Source organism: Saccopteryx bilineata, chromosome X, assembly GCF_036850765.1.
Source record: "Saccopteryx bilineata isolate mSacBil1 chromosome X, mSacBil1_pri_phased_curated, whole genome shotgun sequence".
Taxonomy (NCBI): domain Eukaryota; kingdom Metazoa; phylum Chordata; class Mammalia; order Chiroptera; family Emballonuridae; genus Saccopteryx; species Saccopteryx bilineata.
In genome coordinates this window covers 12648841-12674808 of record NC_089502.1, presented here as the reverse complement: position 1 = coordinate 12674808, position 25968 = coordinate 12648841, and the positions used below count along the sequence as shown (strand labels likewise).

The window sequence follows — 25968 nt, the reverse complement described above, 5'->3', positions numbered from 1 at the left end:
TATAGCAAAAGAGGAATACAGTTTTAAAGAATAAAATGGCAATAAACAGTTACATATCAATAATAACCTTAAATGTAAATGGATTAAATAATCCAATCAAAAGACATAAGGTAGCTGCGTGGATAAGAAAACAGAACTCATACATATGCTGTCTACAAGAGACACACCTTAAAACAAAAAATGCACGTAGACTGAAGATAAAAGGATGAAAAAAAATATTTCACGCAAATGGAAGTAAAACAAAAGCTGGGGTAGCAATACTTATATTAGACAAAATGGACTTTAAAACAAAGGCTATAGTAAGAGATAAAGAAGGTTACTACATATTGATAAAGGGAGCAATCCAACAGGAAGATATAACCATCATAAATATCTATGCACCTAATATAGGAGCACCTAAATATATAAAGCAGACTTTGATGGATTTAAAGGGCAAGATCAACAGCAGTACTATAACAGTGGGAGATTTCAATACCCCACTAACATCACTAGATAGATCCTCAAGAAAGAAAATTAACAAAGAAACAGCAGACGTAAAGGACAGACTAGATCATCTTGATTTAATAAATATGTTCAGAACTTTCACCCTAAAGCAGAAGAATACACATTCTTTTCAAGTGCTCATGGTACATTCCCTGGTATTGACTACATGTTAGGGTACAAAAGTGGTCTCAACAAATTTAAGAAGATTGAAATAAAATCGAGCACTTTCTCTGATCACAATGGCATGAAACTAGAAATCAACCACAACTGAAAAACTTAAAAATACTCAAACACTTGGAAACTAAATAGCATGTTATTAAATAATGAATGGGATAACAGTGAGATCAAAGAAGAAATAAAAAATTTTCTAGAAATGAAAGATAACGAGCATACATCAACTCAAAATTTATGGGACACAGCAAAAGCAGTCCTGAAAGGGAAGTCCATAGCATTACAGACATATGTTAAGAAGCTAGAAAATGCTCAAATAAACAACTTGACCCTGCATCTAAAAGATTGAGAGAAAAAAACAGCAAGTAAAGCCCAGAGGAAGTAGAAGGAAGGAAATAATAAAGATCAGAGCAGAAATAAATGACATAGAAGCTGAAGAAACAATACAGAGGATCAATGAAACCAGGAGCTGTTTCTTTGAAAGGTAAACAAGATCAATGAACCTTTAACCAGACTCACCAAGAAAAAAAGAGAGAGGACACAAATAAATAAAATTAGAAATGAGAGTTGGAGAAATAACAACTGACACAACAGAAACACAAAATATTGTAAGAAAATGCTATGAAGAATTGTATGCCAAAAAACTAGACAACCTTGATGAAATGGACAAATTTCTTGAAATATATAATCTTCCAAAAGTTAATCTGGAAGAATCAGAAAACCTAAGCAGACAAATTACAACAAATATATTTGCTGATTGATCTCCACAATCAAGTGAAATAAAAGACAGGAAAAGCAAATGGGACTACATCAAACTAAAAAGTTTGCACAGTTAAAGACAATAAGAACAGAATAAAAAGACAAACTATACAATGGGAGAATATATTTGACAGTACATCTGATAAGGGGTTAATAACTAAAATTTATAAAGGACTTGTAAAACTCAATACTAGGAAGACAAACAATCCAATCCAAAATAGGCGAAAGAAATGAATAGACACTTCTCCAAAGAGGACATACAGATGGCCAATAGGCTTATAAAAAATGCTCAACATCACTAATTATTAGAGAAATGCAAATTAAAATCACAATGAGATATCACCTCACACTGGTCAGAATGGCGCTCATCAACAAAACAACACAGAATAAGTGCCGGCGAGGATGTGGAGAAAAGGGAACCCTCCTGCACTGCTGGTGGGAATGCAGACTGGTGCAGCCACTGTGGAAAACAATATGGAATTTTCTCAAGAAATTAAAAATCGAACTGCCTTTTGACCCAGCTATATCACTTTTAGGAATATACCCCAAGAACATCATAGCCCTGTTTGAAAAGAAGAAATGCATCTCCATGTTTAAGGCAGCATTGTTCATAATAGTGAGGATCTGGAAACATTCCAAGTGTCCGTCAGTGGATGAGTGGATTAAAAAGCTTTGGTACATATATACTATGGAATACTACTCAGCCATAAGAAATGATGACATCGGATCATTTACAACAACATGGATGGACCTTGATAACATTATACTGAGTGAAATAAGTAAATTAGAAAAAAACTAAGAACTATATGGTTCTATACATAGGTGGGACATAAAAATGAGAATCAGAGACATGGACAAGAGTGTGGGGGTTACAAGGTGGAGGGGAGGAGAGGGAGGGGATTGGGTAGGCACAATGAAAACCAGTTAAAAGGTGACGGAAGACAATTGGACATTGGGTGATGGGAATGCAGCATAATCAAATGTCAAAATAATCTAGAGATGTTTCCTCTGAACATATATACCCTGATTTATCAATGTCTCCCCATTAAAATTAATTTTGAAAAAATTTTAAAAAATCTTGAAAGAAAGGAAAAAGAACATATACCAACTCAGAATTTATTGGATACAGCAAAAGTCCTCATAGAAAAGTTCATAGCATTACAAGCATAGCTTAAGAAATGAGAAAAAGCTCAAATAAACAACTTAACCCTGCATCTAAAAGAACTAGAAAAATAACAAATAAAGCCCAGAGGAAGTAGAAGGAAGGAAATAATAAAGATCAGATTGGAAATAAATGACATAGAGACTAAAATAACAATACAAAAGATCAATGAAACCAAGAGCTGGTTCTTTGAAAAGGTAAACAAGATTGACAGACCTTTAACTAGACTCATCAAGGGAAAAAGAGAGAGAATTCAAATAAATCAGAAATGTAAATGGAGAAGTTACTGACACTGCAAAAATACAAAGGAATGTAAAAAAAATACTATGAAGATCTTTATGCCAATAAATTGGATAACCTAGGTGAAATGGATAAATTCCTAGAAACATACAATCTTCCAAAACTCAATCTGGGAGAATCAGAAAACCTAAACAGACCAAATACAATCAATGAAATTGAAACAGGTATAAAAATATTCCCAACAAAGAAAAGTCCTGGCAATTTTTACCAAACATTCAAAGAAGAACTAACACCTATCTTTCTCAAGCTATTTCAAAAAAAAAATCAAGATGAGGGAAGACTTCCAATCTCATTTTATGAGACAAGAATTATCCTCATTCCAAAACCATGTAAAGGTACTACCAAAAAAGAAACTATCAGCCAATATCCCTGATGAACATAAATGGAACATTTTCAACAAAATATTAGTAAAATGAATCCAGCAGCACATTACAAAATACATCTTGACCAATTGAGGTTCATTCTGGGGAGGCAAGACTGGTACAACATTTGCAAATCAATAAAGGTGCTTCATCACATAAACAAAAAAGAGAAAAATCACATGATTATATCAATAGATGCATAAAAAGAATTTGATAAAATCCAGCACCCATTTATGATCAAAACTTTCAGCAATGTGAGAATACAGAAAGCATACCTCAACATAATATAGGTCATCTATGACAAAGCTACAGCCAACATCATACTCAATGGACAAAAATTAAGAGCAATCCCCGTAAGATCAAGAACAACGTCAAGGTGCCCCCGTTACCACTCTTATTCAACATGGTTCTGGAAGTCCTAGCTACAGCAATCAGACAAAAAGAAGAAATAATAGGCATCCAAATTGTAAGAGAAGAAGTAAAATTATAATTATTTGCCGATGACATGTTAATGTACATAGAAAACCCTAAATTATCAGTCTGAACACTACTAGACCTAATAAGTGAATTAGGTAATGTGGCAGTGTAAAAAATCAATATTCAAAAATTAGTAACATTTTTATAAACCAACAATAAACTGTCTGAAAGAGACATTAAGAAAAATATCCCCTTTACTATTGCAAGAAACAATAAATAAAGTAGCTAGGAGAAAATTTAACCAAGGGGGTAAAAGACTTGTACTTGAAAAATTATAAGACATTGAAAAAAGAAATCGAGGAAGATACAAACAAGTGGAAGTATAAACTGTTTTCATGGATAAAAGAATAATCATCTTTAAAATGTCTATATTACTCACAGCAATCTCTAAATTCCATGCAATTCCTATTAAAATACAAATAGCATACTTCAATAGTATAGAACAAATATTTCAAAAATTTATTTGGAACCAAAAAAGAACACAAATAGCCTCAGCAATTTTGAAAATGAAGAATAAAGTGGGAAGTATCACACTTCCTGATATCAAGTTATACCACAAGGCCATTGTACTCAAAACAGCTTGGTACTGGCATAAGAACAGGCATATAGATCAATGGAACAGAACAGAGAACCCAGAAATAAACCCATGCCTTTATGGGCAATTGATATTTGACAAATGAGGTAAGTAAAGACAGACTCTTTAATAAACAGTGTTGGGAAAATTGAACAGGTATATGCAAAAAAAAAAAAAATGACACTAGACCACCAAACTACACCGTTCACAAAAATAAACTCAAAATGGATAAAGACTTAAATGTAAGTTGCAAATCCATAAAAATCTTGGAAGTAAACATAAGTGGTAAACTCTCCAATATCTCCCATAGCAATATTTTTGCTGATATATCTCCATGGGAAAGTGAAATAAAGGACAAGATAAAGAAATGGGCCTGACTAGGTGGTGGCGCAGTGGATAAATCTTCACATTGGGATGCAGAGGACCCAGGTTCGCAACCCCGAGATCACAGGCTTGAGTGTGGGCTCATCTGGTATGAGCAAGGCTCACCAGCTTGAGCCCAAAGTCACTGGCTTGAGCAAGGGGTCTCTTGGTCTGCTGTAGCCCCCCCTCCCGTCAAGGAATATATGAGAAAGCAATCAATGAACAACTAAGGTGCTGCAATGAAGAATTGATGTTTCTCATCACTCTTTCTTCCTGGCTGTCCCTATTTGTCTCACTCTATGTCTGTCTCAAAAAAAAGATAAATAAATGGGACTATATTAAACTAAATAGCTTTTGCACAGCAAAAGACACCATTAACAAAATAAAATGACAACTCACACAATGGAAGAACATATTCGCCAATACATCTGATAAGGGGTTAATAACAAAAATTTATAAAGAAATTCTAAAGTTCATCACCAGGAAAGTATAGAATCCAATTAAAAAATGAACAAAAGAACTGAATAGACACATCTCCAAAGAGGACATGCAGATGGCCAATAGTAATATGACAAAATGTTCAACGTCACTAATCATCAGAGCAATGCATATTAAAACCACAATGAGATATCACCTCACACCTGTCAGAATGGCGCTCATTAACAAATCAACACACAATAAGTACTGGAGAGGGTGCAGAGAAAGGGGAACCCTCCTGCACTGCTGGTGGGAATGCAGACTGGTGCAGCCATTGTGGAAAACAGTATGGCATTTCCTCAAAGTTAAAAATGGAAGTGCTTTTTGACCCAATTATCCCACTTTTAGGAATATTTTCCAAGAATACCAAATCACTGATGCAAAAGAAGATATGCACCCTCATGTTTATTGCAGCATTGTTTACAATAACCAAGATCTGGAAACAGCCCAAGTGTCAGTCAGTGGGTTAGTGCGTTAAAAAGCTGTGGTACATATACACAATGAATTACTACACAGCTCTGTGAAAAAGAAGAAAATGTTACCTTTCATAGTGGCATGTGCAGACCTAGAGATTATTATGCTATCAGTGGTAGGCAAACTCATTAGTCAACAGAGCCAAATATCAACAGTACAACTATTGAAATTTCTTTTGAGAACAAAATTTTTTAAACTTAAACTATATAGGTAGGCACATTCCTTATTGAGTTATTGCCTGTGTGTGGTATTTTGTGGAAGAGCTACACTCAAGGGGCCAAAAAGCCACATGTGGCTTCCTAGCTGCAATTTTCAGACCAGGATGCTAGGTAAAATAAGCCAGACAGAGAAAGACAAATATCATAGGATCTCACTTATATGTGGAATCTAACGAACAATGTGAACTGAGGAACAGAATAGAGGCAGAGACAGGATCACAGGGAGCAGAGAGACAGCAGTCAGAGGGAAGGGGTATAAGGGGATGAGATCAGAGAAGGTGAAGGGAATAGTAAAATTATATACAGCTAGTACTCGACTTATGACCACGATTGGTTCCAACAGACCGGTCGTAATAGGATTTGGTCGTAAGTTGAGTAGGCTATATGTACAGTACTGTGAAATGATGTTATAAAAATCTTTAAGTCATATTTTATCATAATTTTCTTTCATTATTGTTATATATCATAATTTTCTTTGTTCATTTTATGCCATTTGTATCATCTCTACACCATTTTGTTTCTTATTTTTACATTCATCAGGTTTAAGTAAAACACTGCATTACCAGTACAACTGGTTTAATATTTGCAAAATATACAAAATTACAAAATACAGGTGCATACAAAAATACAAAATACAGGTGTAAAAAATACCATAGGAAACATCTTCCCAATTGCAAAACATATCAAAATATATAAACATGTACAAAACATTTTATTGGCCGCTGGTGCTTGGCTGCAGATCATTGATGTAGTCATCTGAGGCAGCAGTTGGGGTTACTGGAGTTTGTTTTTTCATAAACATGTGTGATCACATTCACTTTCTTTCTTCCTTCGTACTTATTCATTGATTGCTTTCTCATATGTGACTTGACCAGGTGGTTACAGCAAAGCGAGTGGCCCTTTGCTCAAGCCAGTGATCTTGGGCTCAAACCAGCAACCATGGGGTCATGTCTATATCCCCATGCTCAATCCAGCACCCCTGCACTCAAGCTGGTGAACTCATGCTCAAGTCGGATGAGCCTGCACTCATTTTCGTGTGGAGATCAATGGCCTTTCTTTCCTTCTTGGCAGGCTGAGGTGTAGACAAAGACAATTTCCTCTTGGTAGACATCTTGGGAGGGGTTTGATGAAAAATATCCAAGACACAAAACACAAATTGCTGTACCGAGTCTGAGATAACAGTTGAAATGGTGCACGCAGAGATGGTAGTGCTGTCAGAAGCTAGTCCGCACTGTCGTACATTCAACTGGGCAATGCTTGCACTGCCAGACGTGGAGCAGTCGTGGCTAGTAATTGTGGTTGTAAAGAAGAATGGTCTTGCCTGACCTGTGGTGGCGCAGTGGATAAAGCGTCAACCTGGAAACGCTGAGGTTGCCGGTTCAAAACTGGGCTTGCCTGGTCAAGGCACATATGGGAGTTGATGCTTCCTGCTCCTCCCCCCTTCTCTCTCTCTCTCCCCTCTCTATAATGAATAAATAAAATCTTTAAAAAAATGTAAAAAAAAAAAAAAAGAAGAAGAATGGTCTTAAGTTGCATAGGTCGTAAGTTGATCAATATCTATATCCATAACACATGGATACAGATAATAAGACAGCAAATCCCAGAGGGATGGGTGGAGGGATTTAGTGTGAGGGGGCAAAGGGTGTGTAATAGGGTTCATAGATTTGGGGGTGGAGGTTGTTATATTGAGTGGGACACTTGAATTCATGATAACACAATAAATTAAAATTAATAAAACATTTTTTAAAATGCAAATATTCTGACATTGCAAAAAAAAATAGGGCACCTATCTTACACATTTACCAATATAGTCAGATGCAACAAGTTTTCTACGAAAGAAGTCGAATATAATTTCAAAGTTTGCATTGAGTAATCAACTCAGGGACCAGGAAATAGAACTCCTTTGGGGCAGGCAGAAGAAATTGTTGGCCAAGCTGACACTTTTCTGTGTGTGTGAGTGGGCAGGGTGGGGGGTGAACTCCTCCTGAACAGAGAATTGCTGAAAATGATGAGAGTCTAATTACCAGATGGCAGCAGTTCATTCTAAAAAGGAGTCCTCTCTGCAGGCAGTGCAGATTTTCAGCATCTGGTGGACAGCAAGGTGTGTTTAAGCACATCAAAGAAGAAAAAATAAGTAGGGAGTCAGTGGAGACACTTTCCCCAGAGCCCGTAGGATTTAGCAATAAACCCTGGAGGGAAGTAAAGTTTAACTGGGTACTTAAGATTTCATGGGAGTAATAAGCAGAGAGACCAACCCTTGTAATTGCTTGTGCATGTGTGAAATTCACACCAAATTACAACTTGTTTTTTATTTCTGAAAGCACAAAGCAATTCAAAATACTGCATGTGTGATAAATGGAAGGCTTAGAGTTTTCAGAATTAACTGCTGAGAAAGCACCCTAAGGGGGTGCTCGAGAATGAAACTGAGCAACTGCCTGACCACCACCCTCTTTATTTTTAGCCATGTTGATCCTGAAGTTTGGAAGAGAACTTTGCAATCTAGTTCCTGATAAATGATCCTTTCTAGAAGATATCTTTTTAAATCTATAAAAAAGGGATTTCTCATTGCCCCAAGCCTTCTAGAAGCCTGATTTATACCCTTTGTTGGATGGTGTCTACCAAATTCTAATTGCTCAGAGTTACCCTTCATACTAAGGGGGAACAAAAAGAAAGAAAGAAAAAACAGGATTACCACCTTAATAGCAATCTTGCCCCCACTCCTGGGATATTGAAATTACCATGCTTATATTGTAAAAGCTGTTGAAAAGTGACAGTGTAATAATAGCATTGCCAAAACAGTGCTCTCATGTCTTGTTGAAATTCCTGGCTTCTCCGGGTAATGAAACCTATAATTGTTTATTTCCATGTAATGCTTTAACATTAAATCCATGTGGTTCACATCAGGTACAACCAGACTCCAAATGGTAGTTGCATTTTTTTTTAAACTTACTTTCAATAAAACATATTTTGTCTACTTAGCAATATAAGACATTCAGGACACAAAAGAGACCATTAGATGTCACAAAATCCAAGTCCTTCATTTTATGGTACAAGATTTATATTCAGAACAGAGACATGCCCAAGGTCTTCCAAAATCTCCTGGCCTCCAGTAGTGAGCTCATTTTATTACACCAGTTGGTCCTTAAATATAATGGGAAAACTAATAACTAAGTGAGGGATAAGAAAGGGATAAACAAAACACTTAAAACTTGTTCCTTTAGTTCTCTCTTTCCTTTTGTATTCATTATTTTTTTAACATCTTTTTTTCACCTTTTGACTGTACTGTTGACTTATTTTTCTCCCCTTCTGCTTATTACTTCAATGTCTCTTCTTTAGCATCCTTTTCTTTGCTTGTTGTCTATTCCTTTCTCTTCCTTCCTAGAATTAGTTTTACTCTATTTATAAAGAATGTTCAGTGTAATGCCCAGCAGAAGTGTGAGCAGGTTGAAAGGCACTCTGTTCTGACAAGTTGTGAATTTTACAGAAACTCTATAAAGAAGCCATTAAAGAATAATGACTTTTAAAACATCTACTTAATAAGAGTCCATGAAACCCAATGTATTTAGGTTACTGTGGAGACTCTGTGTTGAGTAAATAGAAAATCTTTTTAAAAATATATTCAAGAAACTATTCCAAAATGAATGGAATGAGAAGGCACATGTGGAGTTTAGGGATCCCTAACAAAGTAGTATTTTAATGTATAAAATATACACCAAAATTTTAAAATCTGAATGATGGGATTACATTTGAATTTTATCCTCATCTTCCTCCTCCTCCTCCTCCTCCTCCTCCTCCTCCTCCTCCTCCTCCTCCTTCTTCTTCTTCTTCTTCTTCTTCTTCTTTACCAGAATGTTCTAATCTTTCTATAATAAATTTATATTCTATCATATATTGGAGCTGGATTTGAAAATTTCAAAAATTGAAACTTTAAAGAGATTCTGATTAATAAAATAAAAGATCTTGTTAATTATTCTATCACAAATGGTCTCCATCCTCCACCTTCTTAATACCTCTACATTAGCCAAGTGTGTTTGTTTGTTGACACCTGTGGACTACACTAAGGGACCAGCTCTGCCCTGCAGCAAGAATGTTATAAAGGGCTCCTACCTTAGTCTTAACTTGGCTTCTTGCCAAGCTCCACATTTGTGGAAGTCTCTTAAGATCTGTTCTTTCACTCTTCTCTCCTTACGTACACATTTGCTTGACTTCCCGGCCCTTATTCACTTATGTTGAATTTTGGGAAAACCTGAATCAGAGCTTTTTTCATCTCTTACTTACAACCCTTGTCTAGTGATTGAGGGCTTACATCTATGCAGGGCTGGTCCAGGGAAAATTTGTTACTGTGACACATACAATCTTTGTACCACATCCCCCCGGGCTTAAAACTTGACTTCCTAGAATGTTCTATTAGCTAACTGGCATTTTATCAGCTAACTCATTGGAGAAAATATTAGCTGCCTGGCAGCTGAGAACAAGAAAATTCATTCTTTCATTGCTTCAGCAGATAGTTATTGAGTACCTATGTTTCAGGTTCAGTGCTGACTATACTACAAACATTCAATGACTTTACTGAATTAAGAGAATTCACTGAGATAGAACATCAACCATGGATGCTGAGCTCCCAGGTTCAAAACATTGAGGTTGTGAGCTTGAGCATGGGGAAGCTGCATGAGCACAGGATCATTGACATGACACCAGGGTTGCTGGCTTGAGGCCAAAGGTTGTTTACTTGAAGTGCAAGGTTGCTGGCTTTAACCCAAGGTCACTGGCTTGAGCAAGGGGTTACTGGCTTGGCTTGAGACCACCAGTCAAGTTATATATAAGAAGCAATCAATGAACAACTAAAGTGACACAACTACAAGTTGCTGCTTCTCATCTCTCTTTTCCTGTCTCTGTCTCTGTCTCTCTCTTGCTAAAAAAAATGAAAAGAAAAAAGAACCAACTCTATTCTTTTGGATGCATAACCACTCCCAACATTAAACCCTAAAGAATAATTTATCCTTTTCAACCTCATGCAATTCTAAATGCTATATCTTATCTTTTTAATCCTATTAATTTATCCAAACCATTTTTCATTGTTCAATTCTTCAATGAACACTTCCTAACAGCTCTTGTAGTTCCTACTTACCCCAAGTCAGTTCTCTGAAACTACTGACCTTGTTTTCCATATCACCACTCCCAATACATGTAAGAGCTAACTGCTTAAGATGTGAAATTCCGAGGTAACTCTAACACAGATCTCTCTCTCTTTTAAATGTATTCATTGATTTTAGAGAGAGAGAGAGGGGGACAAAAACATCAATTGGCCCCTATGCGTACCCTGACCAGGGATCATACCCACAAAGTTTGTGTATTGGGACGATGCTCGAATCAACCGAGTCATCTAGCCAAGGTGACCAACACAGAATCTCTTGAAAAACAAGCTTTAAAGAACAAATATAGTGGTCAAGTGCATGGGCTCTTAACCCAGAGTACCTCATTTAAATTCTTTTCTTACCACTGACCTGTCTGTGACTTTGGGCAAGTTGCTTCACATCTCTGCCCAATTTGCTGCACACTGAAATGGGGATATTTGTAGCACCTACTTCACTGAATATTTCAATGAACTAAATCATATAAAATACTTACACTAGTGTCTACTTTATAATTTTGATATATTAGCTATTATCATTACTATTTATATTGGAAAGGAATTGAGCAGTAATTGTGGGCCAGTGGGCAATAGGGTTGACATTTTACAGTAGGTGCCTGTAGCCTTCATATATTATATGATGTGGATGTGAGCAGATTGAGATCTCTGGCCCTGTCATTTTGTTAGGAGTCCTCTATTTTTATTGCTGTAAAGCCAGTAGCCATGGCCACCATTACAGCTGCCTGGCCCATGCAGGTTTGCATTTGATTCAGACAGACGATAATGAAACAATGGAATCAAGAACTGGTGAGCCATTACCTTTCATCCTAGCTTGCACTTGGTGGGCAAGAAATACACACAGTGGGAAAACAGTTCCCTTTCCAATCAGGGTTCCCAAAGCAATTGATTCATCTGAGTATTCCTAGAATCAAAGGTTTCAATCTCACCAGCCTTATTCACCTTTGTTCCCCATCTCCTTTCTGCACAAACTGGTTTCTCCTTCAGCATTCCACCATCTTGGCTGCTTCTCCTCTGCAATGCTAATTTCAGTAACCGAGAGAAAGTAAGACCCCAGTCTGCCCATTTTACAGTGTAGAAATCAAAACTTTTAAGTCAATATACAAATAAGGAAGTCTCTGATACAAAGCCACTTATCTGAAGCATAAATGGGATTCCTCATAAGAGTGCACCACCCCACATCATGCAACAGTCAAGGGTAGGAGAAAATCTTAGTTTTGAAAAGATCTTAGTATGAAAAGGGCAAGAAAGGCTTAGTCTTAAAAGTAAGCCTTAGGCTATAATGACTTTGCCGGCTTATAGCCTGTCTCCCACACCCAATACAAACTATAAGTGAACAAACATATATATATATGATATATATATATATATCATATATATATGATATATATATCATATTTATATATATATCATATTTATATATATATCATATATATATATCATATTTATAAACTTATTTGACCAACAATTGCTTATATAGGAAATGGAATTTGTATAGCAACCACTTTTTAAATGAAGGTTTTATTAATTGTTTTGTTTCTGAGGTTTTCTTTCTCATTCAGAAAGGTAAAAAAGAAACAGAAAAGCAAGCAGAAATAAATAAAGTGCTTGTAATACCACATATTAAGAGATAGACAATGTTAGAACCTCAGGATAAAGTGTTTGGATAATTCTCAAAACATGTGATACAACACTTTTTAGTGACCAGATTTTTTAAAAAAACTTAGTATTGTATTACTAATATCATTAGTTATTGTATAGAAGATTACCTTGGTATATGTGTAAGTCATTTTCTCCTTTCAGCTACTATAAACAACATTAAGATAGCACACAAAGATGTACATCCATCTTTATAAACAACTTTAATCATTTCCTTAGGATAATGTTTTCCTAGAAATTAAATTCTCCATTTTATTTAGGCTGCATTGTTGGTTGTTTGTTTTATTTTTGTTTGAGATTTTTGAATAGATACTAATATACATATTTTTGTATAAATTATTATTTAAATACTAAAATACTATCTTGGTTACAGTGTCATCCTGAGGCACAGAAGTTGCCGGTTCGATCCCCTGGTTAAGGCACATATAGGAACAGCTATATGTTCCTGTCTTTCTCTCTCCCTGCCTCTCTCAATAAATAAATAAATAGATAAATAAATTAATAAATACTGAAATAAAAATACAAATTTTAGGGAAGATTCATGACAGTGATTTTCCTTGCTTGATAAAACAATGAAACTATTTTATGAACCCAAACTTTTGACTGAGTATCAAAAGTTTGGAGGCAGCAGGCTGTAGGGAAATAGTTTGGGCTCTAGATTCAACACATCTACTTTTAATTCCTGGCTCAAGTATTTATTTGAAGCTTTATGACATTGAGCTCATATATAACCTTGCTGAACCTTGATTTCTTCACATGAAAAATTCTTTTTATGACTTGACACATGCTTGTCTCTCCTAGCTCATCTCTTATTCTCTCACCACTCTCATAACATTATTTTCTCCCTTCAATTCAGATTTAGCTACTCCACAAGACTTTCTTTATGTTTCTACTTTTGTCTGGGTAAACTTTCAACTCTGTTCCTTCTTATTCTCCTAAATCTTCAACGCATACCTAATAATTAGTACTAGTCATTAGGGCTCAGGTTAGACATTATCCTCCTCAAGAAAACCTCAACATATACACTTCAATCTAAGTTAGGTGCCCCTCCTCTCCTGTGCTATTACATAACTGTCCTTGCCAATGTCATTTGTATCTATCACACTATAGTGTATATACCTGTTTCAGTTTCTAATTCTTCTATTAGTCTATGAGATCTTTAAGATATTATACTATTTTTTTTTATTTTTCTCTCTTTGCCTCTTGAAGCAGTTAGGGCTCATAAGTATTTGTTAAATGAGTGATGAATGAATAAAATGGTAAAATTATTCTTATTTAATATACTTATTAACTATTAACTAATGATTATACAAAATAATGCAAGCAAGAATCCCTAGAACAAAGTTAGATCAGGAAATATTTCATAGCATAAAAGGTAAATGACAATAACTTTGTTACATAGCTCTTACAATAACTTAAAATATTCTCAGTGTGAAACTCTGGAGAACTTTTGTCTAAATCTATTGAAAGGTGAATTCTATCATCATAAATGGAATCTGAGAGGAAAAAGGATCTTTTGTTTAAGGCAGCTCAAACCATTGATTAATGGTGAGCCTCCATGCATAAGTGCTTCCAAGGCCTGAGGTCAACTCACCCAGACAGATGACCCCTCTCTGGCCTCAAGCTTTGGACCCAGAAGAGAATGAGGAAGTAGGTGAAGAAGAGAGGCAATAAAGAAAAGAGAGCTAGAATAAGATTTTGTATGGGTAATAATTGTAGCTTTTGAACAACTGTGTTTAGAACAGACCAGCTATGTATTAGAGAGTTCTATAACCCCCAAAGAAGTGACCCCGGTCACCTTCCATTTTTCCTAAGTTTTGCAGCCTTCAGCAGATCTTCCCCTGGCATCAAATTGGCCAATTTCCCACTAACTCCTGTGGTGCAAATGACCTATTAATGGTGGATCTCTCAGAATAGAAATGGCCTTTTCTGTTTTAGTTTTGTTTTGTTTTTGTTTTTCAGTTCTAACAGTCTAGCACAAAACTGTTTAGTGGCACTCCAATTGCTGGAGCCGTCCAGCCACCTCCCAGGTGGTTCTACCCCTCAGACCATACTATGCTGAACCTATGAGTTTGAACTCAGTTCAGTCAGTCTGAAGAATTTTTCAGTCTCTCAGTTGCAATTGACAACTTCATTAGCTTAAAGAACCAGTTAAGACACACTCATATTTATGTAATATTATTGTATTTGCGACAGGTCAAGTAATATAGTAATACAGAGTAAATGACATTTAAAAGAAAGAAAGAAACCCCTATTGAATTCAGGAGAATGTTGCCCTTCAGCAAGTTTCACTCAGAAGTTCTGGTGAGAGCTCTAGCCTCAGCTAGCCCTTCCCAGCTCCCAGGCAGCAGATGGAGCTCTGCACTGTGATGAAAAAAGGAAAGGTGTCGAGGCCCCAACTAACTGAAACTCTTCATAGAGATTCCTATGAGTGCATTCTAAAACAAACACCCAGCCACCACCCATCCAGCTCCAAAGATAGCTCTCCTATTCCTACTCCAGTGTGTTAAATGTTCTTGGGTTCACGTTCCCTCCTCCTTTCAAGCTGTGGGAATGGGAAGAGCAAGGGAGTTGCAAGTGAGTAGGCTTGAGTCCAGTCCTTATCTTTGAGCTTTAAAATCAGGGCAGCAGCCTCACAGCCAGGTGACAGGAGAAGATATGGAGCCCCTGGTGTGGTGGGAGAGGCAGCACTTAAACCACACTTGGTCATTGCTCAGCCTGGCCTCAGGCCAGACAAAGCACAAGCACTTTTTTCTTTGTTCAATTTATTCTCTGAATCAACAAACTTCAGGCTACAGAAGGGCAAAGCAGACTGAGAATTTTTTTTTTGTATTTTTCTGAAGCTAGGAACCGGGGGAGACAGACAGACTCCCGCATGCGCCCTACCGGGATCCACCCGGCACGCCCACCAGGGGGCGACGCTCTGCCCCTCCGGGGAGTCGCTCTGCTGTGACCAGAGCCACTCTAGCGCCTGGGGCAGAGGCCAAGGAGCCATCCCCAGCACCCAGGCCATCTTTGCTCCAATGGAGCCTCAGCTGCGGGAGGGGAAGAGGGAGACAGAGAGGAAGGAGAGGGGGAGGGGTGGAGAAGCAAATGGGCGCTTCTCCTGTGTGCCCGGCTGGGAATCCAACCCGGGACCTCTGCACGCCAGGCCGACGCTCTACCACTGAGCCAACCGGCCAGGGCCAAGACTGAGTAATTTAAACAAAGGCATTCATCATGCAGCTGTGGCCCCTTGCAATGACAACTAAATTCCTAGCCAAAAAGGAAAAAAAAAAGCAGACATTGGATAGGGCTAGGGTGGGACATGATGATTCCATAATGATTTTTCTAACATGGTTTAGAAACTTCATATATTGAATTTCTTTTTACAGGCAGGGGCTGGTGAAAAGTTGTTAAGGTGAGTCTGTTGGTCAGCCTGTCATCAAACATTAAGCACCTAGTGTAGGACTGGCTGTGCGGGACCAGAGGATAACATCAGGAAGTTCTGAAAAACTAGGAAGTTTTACAATACATATAGCAATTCCACTTGAGTCATAAGTCTACTACCTAACCAATAACTAGCCAGGGTTTTGAAACTTAACTGGGGGTAGAACAGCACCCCCCCCCAGCTCATCTATTAACCTAAATAGCAATGTTCCCTTGGATAACTTCAGTTTACATGCCTATAAAATAAAGATACAAATAATATTCCTGGCCTCATCCACTTATATATTGCTGTTTAGACAGGAGTATTAAGATGTACACTTACCATCTAAATTTGGAATCAAATTCCATGGGGCATCAGTGTAACAAATGCTTTTCTAGCACTTACTGATGCTTCTCTAAGTGTTTTAGATATATTAATTCATTTAACTTTTATAAAAATTCTACAGAGTGTATATTAATATCATCCCCATTTTACAGATGAGAAATCCCAAAACAGAGAGAGTTTATATAATTACCCTAAATAATAAGACTCATTTGACTTTTGTGAATATTACATGAGATAGTGTATGCAAAACATACCTATAACATGTCAGTAAATACTATGATTATTAGGTAATGATATTGTTCTTATCATTATTATGAACTATGTTAGCATTACTATAAGTAGTTACCACAAAGCAATTATATTTAGGTTTTTATTTTTTATTTTTAAAATTAATTTTATAATTACAGTTGGCATGCAATATTATATTAGTTTCAGGTATACAACATAATTATTGGACATTTATATACCTAATAAGTAATCATCTCAATAAGTTTAATAATGCTCATCTGACATCATACTTAATTATTACAATATTATTTATTGTATTCCCTATGCTGTACTTTACAACCCAGAAGGGAGAATGGGTGAAAGAAAGGTAAAAATAATTAAGAAAATAACCAGAGAGTAATTGAAAATGTAGTTAAATCACAAAGGGTTTGGTTATTTCCATCAGCTTCCTTAAAGGAAGCTCAATATTATTTTAGGTAACTCTAGACCAGGGGTCCCCAAACTACACCCCGCGGGCCACATTCGGCCCCCTGAGGCCATTTATTTGGCCCCCACCACACTTCCGGAAGGAGCACCTCTTTTATTGGTGGTCAGTGAGAGGAGCATAGTTCCCATTGAAATACTGGTCAGTTTGTTGATTTAAATTTACTTGTTCTTTATTTTAAATATTGTATTTGTTCCCGTTTTGTTTTTTTACTTTAAAATAAGATATGTGCAGTGTGTATAGGGATTTGTTCATAGTTTTTTTATAGTCTGGCCCTCCAACAGTCTGAGGGACAGTGAACTGGCCCCCTGTGTAAAAAGTTTGCGGACCCCTGCTCTAGACAGTTATTATGGACCCTCCCAGGATTGATGACTACAGGGGGAAGAGCAAATCCCCTGGGACTGCTAACTAAGCAAAGGCAAACTTCTCAGAAAGGCAGGATAAATTAACCATGGAAAACCCAAAAGGAAGTGCCGACCTGGAGAAACAAAGTTCTATTGCTTGGAAGTGGGATGCAAAATCAAGCTTAGCAAAAGAAACAGCAGGTTGAGGGTGAAAGGATATTTTACGTTGATTTGTCAAATATAGAAATAAAGAGGTCTGTAAGCAAGGGAAGGAAAAATAAATATGCTTTGAGCACCCACTTTGTGTCAGAAACTTCACCTCTGGAATTCCATTTATATGGAATTATGACTTTGTGAGATATGTGCTATGATTATCCTTATTTTAGTGATAAGGGCACTGGCTCAATAGAGGTGGAGTGTCTCAATTGAGGTTCCACGCTTCTGGGCTGGGATTAGGATTCAAATCTGCTCAACTCCAGATATATTTCTTTTATGATTATCTATATATCCAATACAAAAATCATTGTTGCCCATCTTAAACTTGCTCCTTTTATTCTGTTCTCTGTCTAAAGTGGGGGCCACCATCCAGTCACCTGCACCAGAAATCTGAATTAGATTCCTTCTCATTCAACTTCTATATCTAGATCAGTATTAGATGTGTCTAGAAATTCTACCTCATTACCATCTGCTGTATAAACCCTTCCTGCTTGTATCCATCATTCACTTTCAGGCTGAAATATTGGTGTTTGGTCATGTTAGGAGATAGGCTGACTATCTAAAATTGGAGCCATGGAACTTGAAACTATTATTTAGATTATACCTGGAATATCTAACAATTAAAACACATTTCATTAAATACTGGTTGAGTAAATGAATACATAAATTAATGAATAAGCAAAAGCTAATATTCCCATTTTGTGGTTATTAAATTTTAGTGATTGTCTATCACTTTTCAAATAAAGTGAAAACTTTATATATAGACCACATAGCCAGAATTACCTGGCTTCTGGCTGCTTCTGCTTCATCTTGATTTCCAGCTACTCTCCATCTTCCTTTCAATACTGCACTATTTACTCAGACTGACCTTTTTTTTTTTTTGGTGAAAAGGTCATGTTCTCTTTTGCATATTGGATTTCAACTTTTTCTTTGTCTAGACCACCACAAATGCCCCTACATCTTAGCTCCGACTGTTTACCTCCTTAGCATCTACTTAGGAACTTAAATTATTTATTCTTTAGAAAGATTTTTCTGACACCTCAAGTCCAAGATTTTAGAGTTGACATAACTAAGTCTCAGATAGGCTAAGTGGCTTGCCCAAGGCTACTCAATTTGTAAATTGCACAAATATATCCTACTTTATCAGATGCTGAGTGTACATTATATAATTTATATTACACCTCCTAACAACTCAGAGAGCTAAGGGGTTAAGTGAATGGCCCAATATTACAGACCTAAAATGGTGCAGTATCTGTAGCCCCAAATCCAGGTACGTTCTACTATACCAGAACAATTTCGTCGTTGGAGTTGGAAAAGCTTTTACTTATGAAGGGGAGCGGTGTCTATTTCATTACTGACAAACTGCAAAAGATCTATCATTGTTACAGATTGAAAACCAGCTCCTGGACAATCATCCAAAGGTAATTTTTTTTCTCCTACCAAGAAAAAAAATCACTAGGCTGTTCTTTGCCTTGTTACTTGTCTTCAATAGTGCTCAGTCTTTGTACTGACTCCCCTTTACTTCCTTTTTAAAATGTGGCCTCGTGGCCTTTATGATGGGCTCTCAGAAGACTGAGGTAAGCTGGATCACCATCTTCTTTTACTTGTAAGCCACTAGGTATCCACTGTACTTCCTGATGCAGTCAGTTAGCAATCAGGTAAATGTATATATTGAGACGTTTTAAACCTCTTACTTTGACTTTAGGTTTCAGAAACCATTAAAATGAACTATGATTTTGAGAAAATTCACAAACAATAGCTGTACCTTCTATCCATTATACTTCTATAGAAACAGGATTGCCACAGAAGGGAGGATGACAGAACTGTGTCAAATATAATGATGGGATTATTGATTTGAAAATTCTTCATCTAAACCCTAGATAAGCAGAGAGTCAGGTTTTTTAAAAAATGTTGTCCTTCAAGGACATTCATTACTGCTACTGGTTTGTGTGGGTATTGGGAGGTTTCATAATCAAGCAGGAAACTATCTTCTCCACTCTTTTTAAGAGTTAAAACAAAACAAAACAAAAAAGGCTTAGATTTGGTCTTATCCTTTTTTTTATATCAAGAAAAGTTCCAGTCCCCATGTGGAAGAGACAAAACTGAATTTATGCTAAAATCTGCAATTATTTTTTAAATCATTACCTTATTCCATATCCCCTGCCTACCCATTCCCATCATTATTCTAGAAAATCTGCCTTGATTATCTAAAGATATTAAGTCCATGATTTTATTAAATAAATATGAGACTTTGAAAAGTAAGATGAGGTTTATACTAAATACATTTTCTTTATTGGATTCCACTTTAGTAGATGTTAAACATAATTCTGAGGGACCCAAAACATGGAAGACAAGAACAAGGTCCGTGGATTACACATCAAAGCTTTATTGTCTAGCTTGGCCAAGTGGCGGCTACTCCGACAGAATTCTGAAGGAAAAAGCACGCGCCGGCCCTTTGTTCTACTTAGTTTTTATAGTTTTGTAAGTGGGAAGTACAGAAGCAAAAATTGCAATTAAGAGCCCCTTACCACTATTGGTTATAGTCATATGTCCTTTAACATGATAGGACCACGTTCAATTTGCAAGCCATACATCCTTTTGGGGAAAACAAAGTTTACAAGCCAACACAATGGTAGAAAGATGTCTCTTTACATATTAAAAGGCATTCCTATATTATCTAGTGTTCATCTGCTATCTCTCTGTCCAGAGTCACACGTGTTAACCACACACATTTACATAGGAAAGGTAGTTTCCATGGGGACAAATGCCTGCAAATGGCTCATTGCTATGAGAAAAGGTTTATTTTGGTTTTTCTCTCTCTGTACCTGGCTAGCCATTCACCCTTTTTCCCCACAGGCGTGGTGGAATGTCTGGGGATCCATGTTTCCCTCCCCTTTGCATTTACAATACAATGCCAAGGGCCATCCTGACTATGACAATCACACAGTACAGGGACTATTCTCACAATTTCTCTCCACACCTTAACCCAAATCAACAAAATGTTTCTCAAGCCTCCCAAAATATTAATATTAATTCTGTATCTTTGGGTACTTTACAACACCTATGGGTGAAGTGGCTCAGTGGCTCCTCATAGGCACATTCCAGCAATTCTGAGGTCCCTTATCTATTCTGTATCCCCCAAATATTTTTGAAATTCAGAAAAGGAAAGGCTGACAAATATTCTCACAGTTCACCTGTAAAATTAACACACAATACCTCAAAGCACAGATACTCAAAGAAACTTAAAAAAAGCAGGATGTTTCTGGAGCCAACCATTCTTCTCAGTAATCTAATTGAAAGTTTTAGCAAGTTAAAGGCAGGTCAATCACGAATGGAATTTTTTAAGCATGCAATGAGACAAAAAGGAATCCCTGAAGCCATAGTTAGAGGCTAACAGCCAGCACTGCTCAGATGAGAGTGTGCCCTTGTTCAAGAAGTTTACATACCCATTGGTACAGTCTAATGTGCCAAGAACAGGAGGGCCTGGAACATAATTTCAATAATAATTTGTTAACAAAATAACTAAATGAATAAGAGAATGAATAAATGACTAAAGGTATCAGTGACAGAGCCTTTGTGGAGGTGGATATATTATCAGGCCTTCAAATATTAGAATCATATATCTAATTCCTTTAAATTTAACTTTTTGACATTTGGCATTTGATGTACCTAAGGGAAGGACCTTAGTGTCTCTAATCCCACAGTAAATGGTGACACTGCCATCTTGATTTTAAATATCAGTTTTTGACTTCAGGTCTTGTAGAGTGCTAACAAATCATGCTTCTGAGTATGTAACCTTGAGCCAGATCTTGGGCACCAGCAAGTTCACCAAGATAATGCTACTGTGAGTAGAATAAAGGGTGCTAGATGCTAATTAGACTTACCCAAGAGACATTATTCTATCTGATCATGTGTCCTTTTCATATTTCCATTACTGTACTTTCTGTAAAATCAACACCGATGCCAAGATTCCATTATTTCTCCCCATGCAGCCAATTATATTTTAAATCTTATCTTGAAGAACAATTTTCCTGGAGACTGACATATGGCTCTTGAGGTTTCAGTCAATTTTTGTATTAAAAACCCCTTCATGTGGCTTTCCTTAGCTGCTAATGGTTCTCTCAATTACAAGTCAAAGCATTTCTTTATCCTGTTTAAGACATTAATACTAATAAAAGAGAAAATGCTTAGGTTATCAATTAAGCTTTTAATCAGTGAAAAGATTCAGCCTACGTTCTCCCTGACCTCTAAGAACCACTTTCTCGTGTAGATCCCCAGGACAGACCAGTCATCAAAGACTCACTTTATGTCAAATTCTATGCCCTTTGAGAACAACAGAAAATAAATAATGTGCATGAACAATGTTACGGGGCTTAAAAGGCTATTAGCAGATGAGTCTTCCAGATACAACTCTACATTGAATAGTGGAGAGACTTCTGGACTGGAAACCCCAGATTTGCATTTATTTGCTTTGTAATCTTGCATAAGCCTCTTAAGCCCCCTGAGCCTCTATCTCTTAATTTTCAAAATGGGAAAGGAAAATCTTCTACCTACCTTCAGTCACAGGATCGAATGAAGGATAAAATAAACTAATTGATTTGGAATTGCTTTTTAAATATTAATGTTTATTCATTTTTTACTCTATTACTGCTATCATCACCATCATCATCATCAGTTTAGTATTGTTAAAGAGAAAAGATACTGTTGAATAACTGGCTGCTAATTTAAGGTTCCTTTCCTCTCAGGAGAAAGCTGATTATGGGACTGTTGCCATGCTCTGTAACACCATGATCGCTACTTACAGAGTAGCTTTCCACAGAGCAAAAAACGATCAGGTGCTCTGACACCTGAATTGCTGGGTATCTATCTCTCCCATTATCTTTCCAAGGCATACAATGTGTTGCAGCTGGAAAGAAACAATCTGACTTGAAGCCAAATCATGCTGCTTTCAAATTGTTGTAATCCCCTCCACAGAAGGAAAATTTTGTGGAACTATGGTACTGTACCTCCCCTCATTTAATTGGATCTGAATTTGAACTCCACATTCAGAAAGCTCTCCTGTCACTTTTTGTCAAAGATTTTTCTTTGAGTTGCTTGAAATATCTATTTAAAAGTTAGCCTAAAGCAGTGTCTTTTCAATACCCAGCTCACTAATTCAGGTACTGGAGCACTGTGAGTGTATACCACCAGCCTACAAATGGATAAACTACTCAAAAGACATTTTCCACTCCTTAAATATAGTTTCAAGAAATAATAAGAAATGTCTCATACCTCTAATGGAAGCTATTTGCTACAAAAACAAATCATTCAAGTCTGTGGACCTAGAAATGTCTTTTGCAAATAAAAGTGAAAGGAGAAGAGCTCAAAACAACATCTGAAGCCATGAAGTCATCACCCACAAAGCTCATGATTCAAATAAAAATGAAACACTCATTTGAAAAATAGGTTACCCACACCAGCCATCAGCAGTTAGTTTATGTATGAAAAACTCCAGCATTTTACAAGCATTCAAAGGAAAATGAATTATTTGTTTTTTGATAGCAGCTAATGTAAATACCAGAGCAAATTGCATTTTCGTTCCAGTAAAATCAAAGAAGATTTCAAAATGCGTATGTGTAAAACCTGACATCAAAATGTACATATCTTATGATATTGGATGATGAGTCCCTAATGATGTGCTTAATACATTTTTTTCTTGAATAGATGAGCTATAATTGTATTCAATCATCTTGTAGCTAGGAATAATATGTATTAACAACCCTGAATACAAGTACAAAATCAAACTAGCCTCTTATCTTAGTTTTCTTTCATACTTATCATTACTTCCTGAAGTTCTCATTATAACTGCATCATTCTACCCCCACCTCAAATCCCATTAATTTTCTTGAGAAAAGAGGGTAGCTTTACCCTTATCCTTTCTCTCAGAACCACAATATTTTCTGATAAATATTCATGAGGTGAAATTCAGGCAAATTATTTCAATGAGCAATAATACCTTTTTGGGTGAGACAACTAAGTTATTGCTGCTTTGTCTTTTTACAAATACTTAGCATATCTTTAAACATTGCTTTTGTTGTCCCTTAAGAAACTAGAACTCAGTCTAGAAGAAAGGTTAATTGGAAAAATATGAGCTATATTTTGATATTAAATACGTATTTCTTTTTCTAAAGCTAAAAATCATAGTCCTCAGTCATTCAGTCCTAAAGAAGACATCACATTTCTGGCTAATGGACTATCCACAAATGACCATTACTGAATTAATAATAAAAATAATAACAATGTAATTTCCACTTACATCAACCACAAAAATCTTCTGGGAATCATCCAAAAACTGTACTTTTAATTGTAGCATTCTTGGAGAGGCTGTTGGGCTGCAAGCAGGCTGAGAGTGCTGAGGGTGTTGTGACAGGAAGGGGGCTTTCTCAAGGAATCTCACTCTCAGCTGGATACAGTGCGCTCAAGTCCGTCCACCCCTACCCAGGCACCCCACCCTCATCAGGGCACACTTCTGTTTGCTTGAAGTGATGCACACCCAAGGGCATTTGTGCTGGCAAGTACTGGTGATCAATAGCATCTTGGCAATCTCTTATTTAGTCAACATCAAATCCAAGTGGACTCTCTATAGTCCTCTTAAATCCAGTTTCTTTCTTCAAAGAAAATTAAAAAGAAAGAAGGCATTTGAATCCTTAGGATTTTCTTTATTTCACAAGAGCACAATGTGAAAACCCTAGATGTAGCTTCAACAAATATAGTTATTAAAAGTAAAAAGGACTACAGTTAGTCTCATATTGAATCAGAAATTTCATGGCTGAACTAAGAAGCTTAAATATAATAATTTTAATTGTTTTTGAATTTACATAATTAAGGAATGAAGACTTTATAAAAGTGGATATATAGAAAAGCCTCACTTCCACTTATATTGCCCTTTATTCTGTGCCCCTATTGTACCCCATCAGTAATCAATTATACTGCTTTTTGTGGTCATTGTTATTTAGCCTTCAGCATTTCCTGGTGCAGGTACTATACAAACAAATATGAATGTATTGGATACTTCTCAATATAGGTGGCATGCTATTACATGCTATGCATGGAAAGCTTTCTCATTTTTTTTTTTTTTGAATTTTTCTGAAGCTGGAAACAGGGAGAGACAGTCAGACAGACTCTCGCATGACCGGGATCCACCCGGCACACCCACCATGGGGCGACGCTCTGCCCACCAGGAGGTGATGCTCTGCCCATCCTGGGCGTCGCCATGTTGTGACCAGAGCCACTCTAGCACCTGAGGCAGAGGCCACAGAGCCATCCCCAGCGCCCGGGGCATCTTTGCTCCAATGGAGCCTTGGCTGTGGGAGGGAGAGAGACAGAGCGGAAGGCGCGGCAGAGGGGTGGAGAAGCAAATGGGAGCTTCTCCTGTGTGCCTTGGCCAGAAATCGAACCTGGGTCCTCCGCACGCTAGGCCAACGCTCTACCGCTGAGCCAATAGGCCAGGGTGCTTTCTCATTTTTTTACAGCTGCATAATTTTACACTGTGTCAATGATGCAGTTTACTCACTTAGTTCCCTATTACTAGACATGAGTTGTTTTCAACCTTTTGCTATTATAAACAAGGTTGAAATGGTTGAAATGAATATCTTTGGATGTATATCATTTTGCATGTGTACAAGGATAGTTGTCGGGTAGGTTTCCAGAAGCAAAATCTGGTCCAGTATAAAGTATTGGTCATTTTGATAGCTACTTCTCAATTACCTTCCATAATAATTGTGTCCCCCAAAACTCATGTGTTGAAGTCATAATAACCTCCAGATATTCAGAATGTGGTTGTATTTGAAGATATGGTCTACAAAGAGGTAATTAAGTTAATATTAAGTCATTAAGGTGGGCTCTAATCTAATCTAACTGGTGTCCTTATAAGTAGAGGAAAATAGAACATAAACATACACAGAGGTTAAGACATTTTGAAGACACAGGGGAGAGAAGATGGCCAACAACAAGCCAAGGAGAGAGGCTTCAGTAGAAACCAGTCCTGCTGTCATCCTTATCACAGCCTTCTATTCTCTATACCTGTAAGAAAAGAAATTGTTTAAGTCATCCAGTCTGTGGTACTTTCTTATGGCTAATCTACCAAACCAATTTTTACTCTCACCAGCAATGTATGAGAGTGCTTATTTTCTTCAGGCTCACCAACAGAGAGTGATGTCAAATTTTTGGAATTTTGACAAATTGATAAGTGAGAAAAAGAATCTTAGTGTAGTTTTAAATTTGAATTTTTATGTTATTAAAGAAGTTGGGACTTTTTTCATAAGTTTAAAGATCA

General features: G+C 36.9%; 1 protein-coding gene across 1 annotated transcript in view; it reads right to left on the bottom strand.

The window, feature by feature from the left end:
* The window catches only part of FRMD7 (FERM domain containing 7), an 84462-nt gene extending 66270 nt beyond the window's left edge, over positions 1-18192 (bottom strand). Inside the window, exons 1-3 of the mRNA XM_066250016.1 lie at positions 18121-18192; positions 9565-9659; positions 6986-7106 (exon numbers count right to left, since the gene is read on the bottom strand). Coding sequence (XP_066106113.1) covers positions 6986-7106; positions 9565-9659; positions 18121-18192 — 288 coding nt within the window. The remainder of the gene's footprint in view (positions 1-6985; positions 7107-9564; positions 9660-18120) is intronic.
* Positions 18193-25968: the final 7776 nt, after the last annotated feature.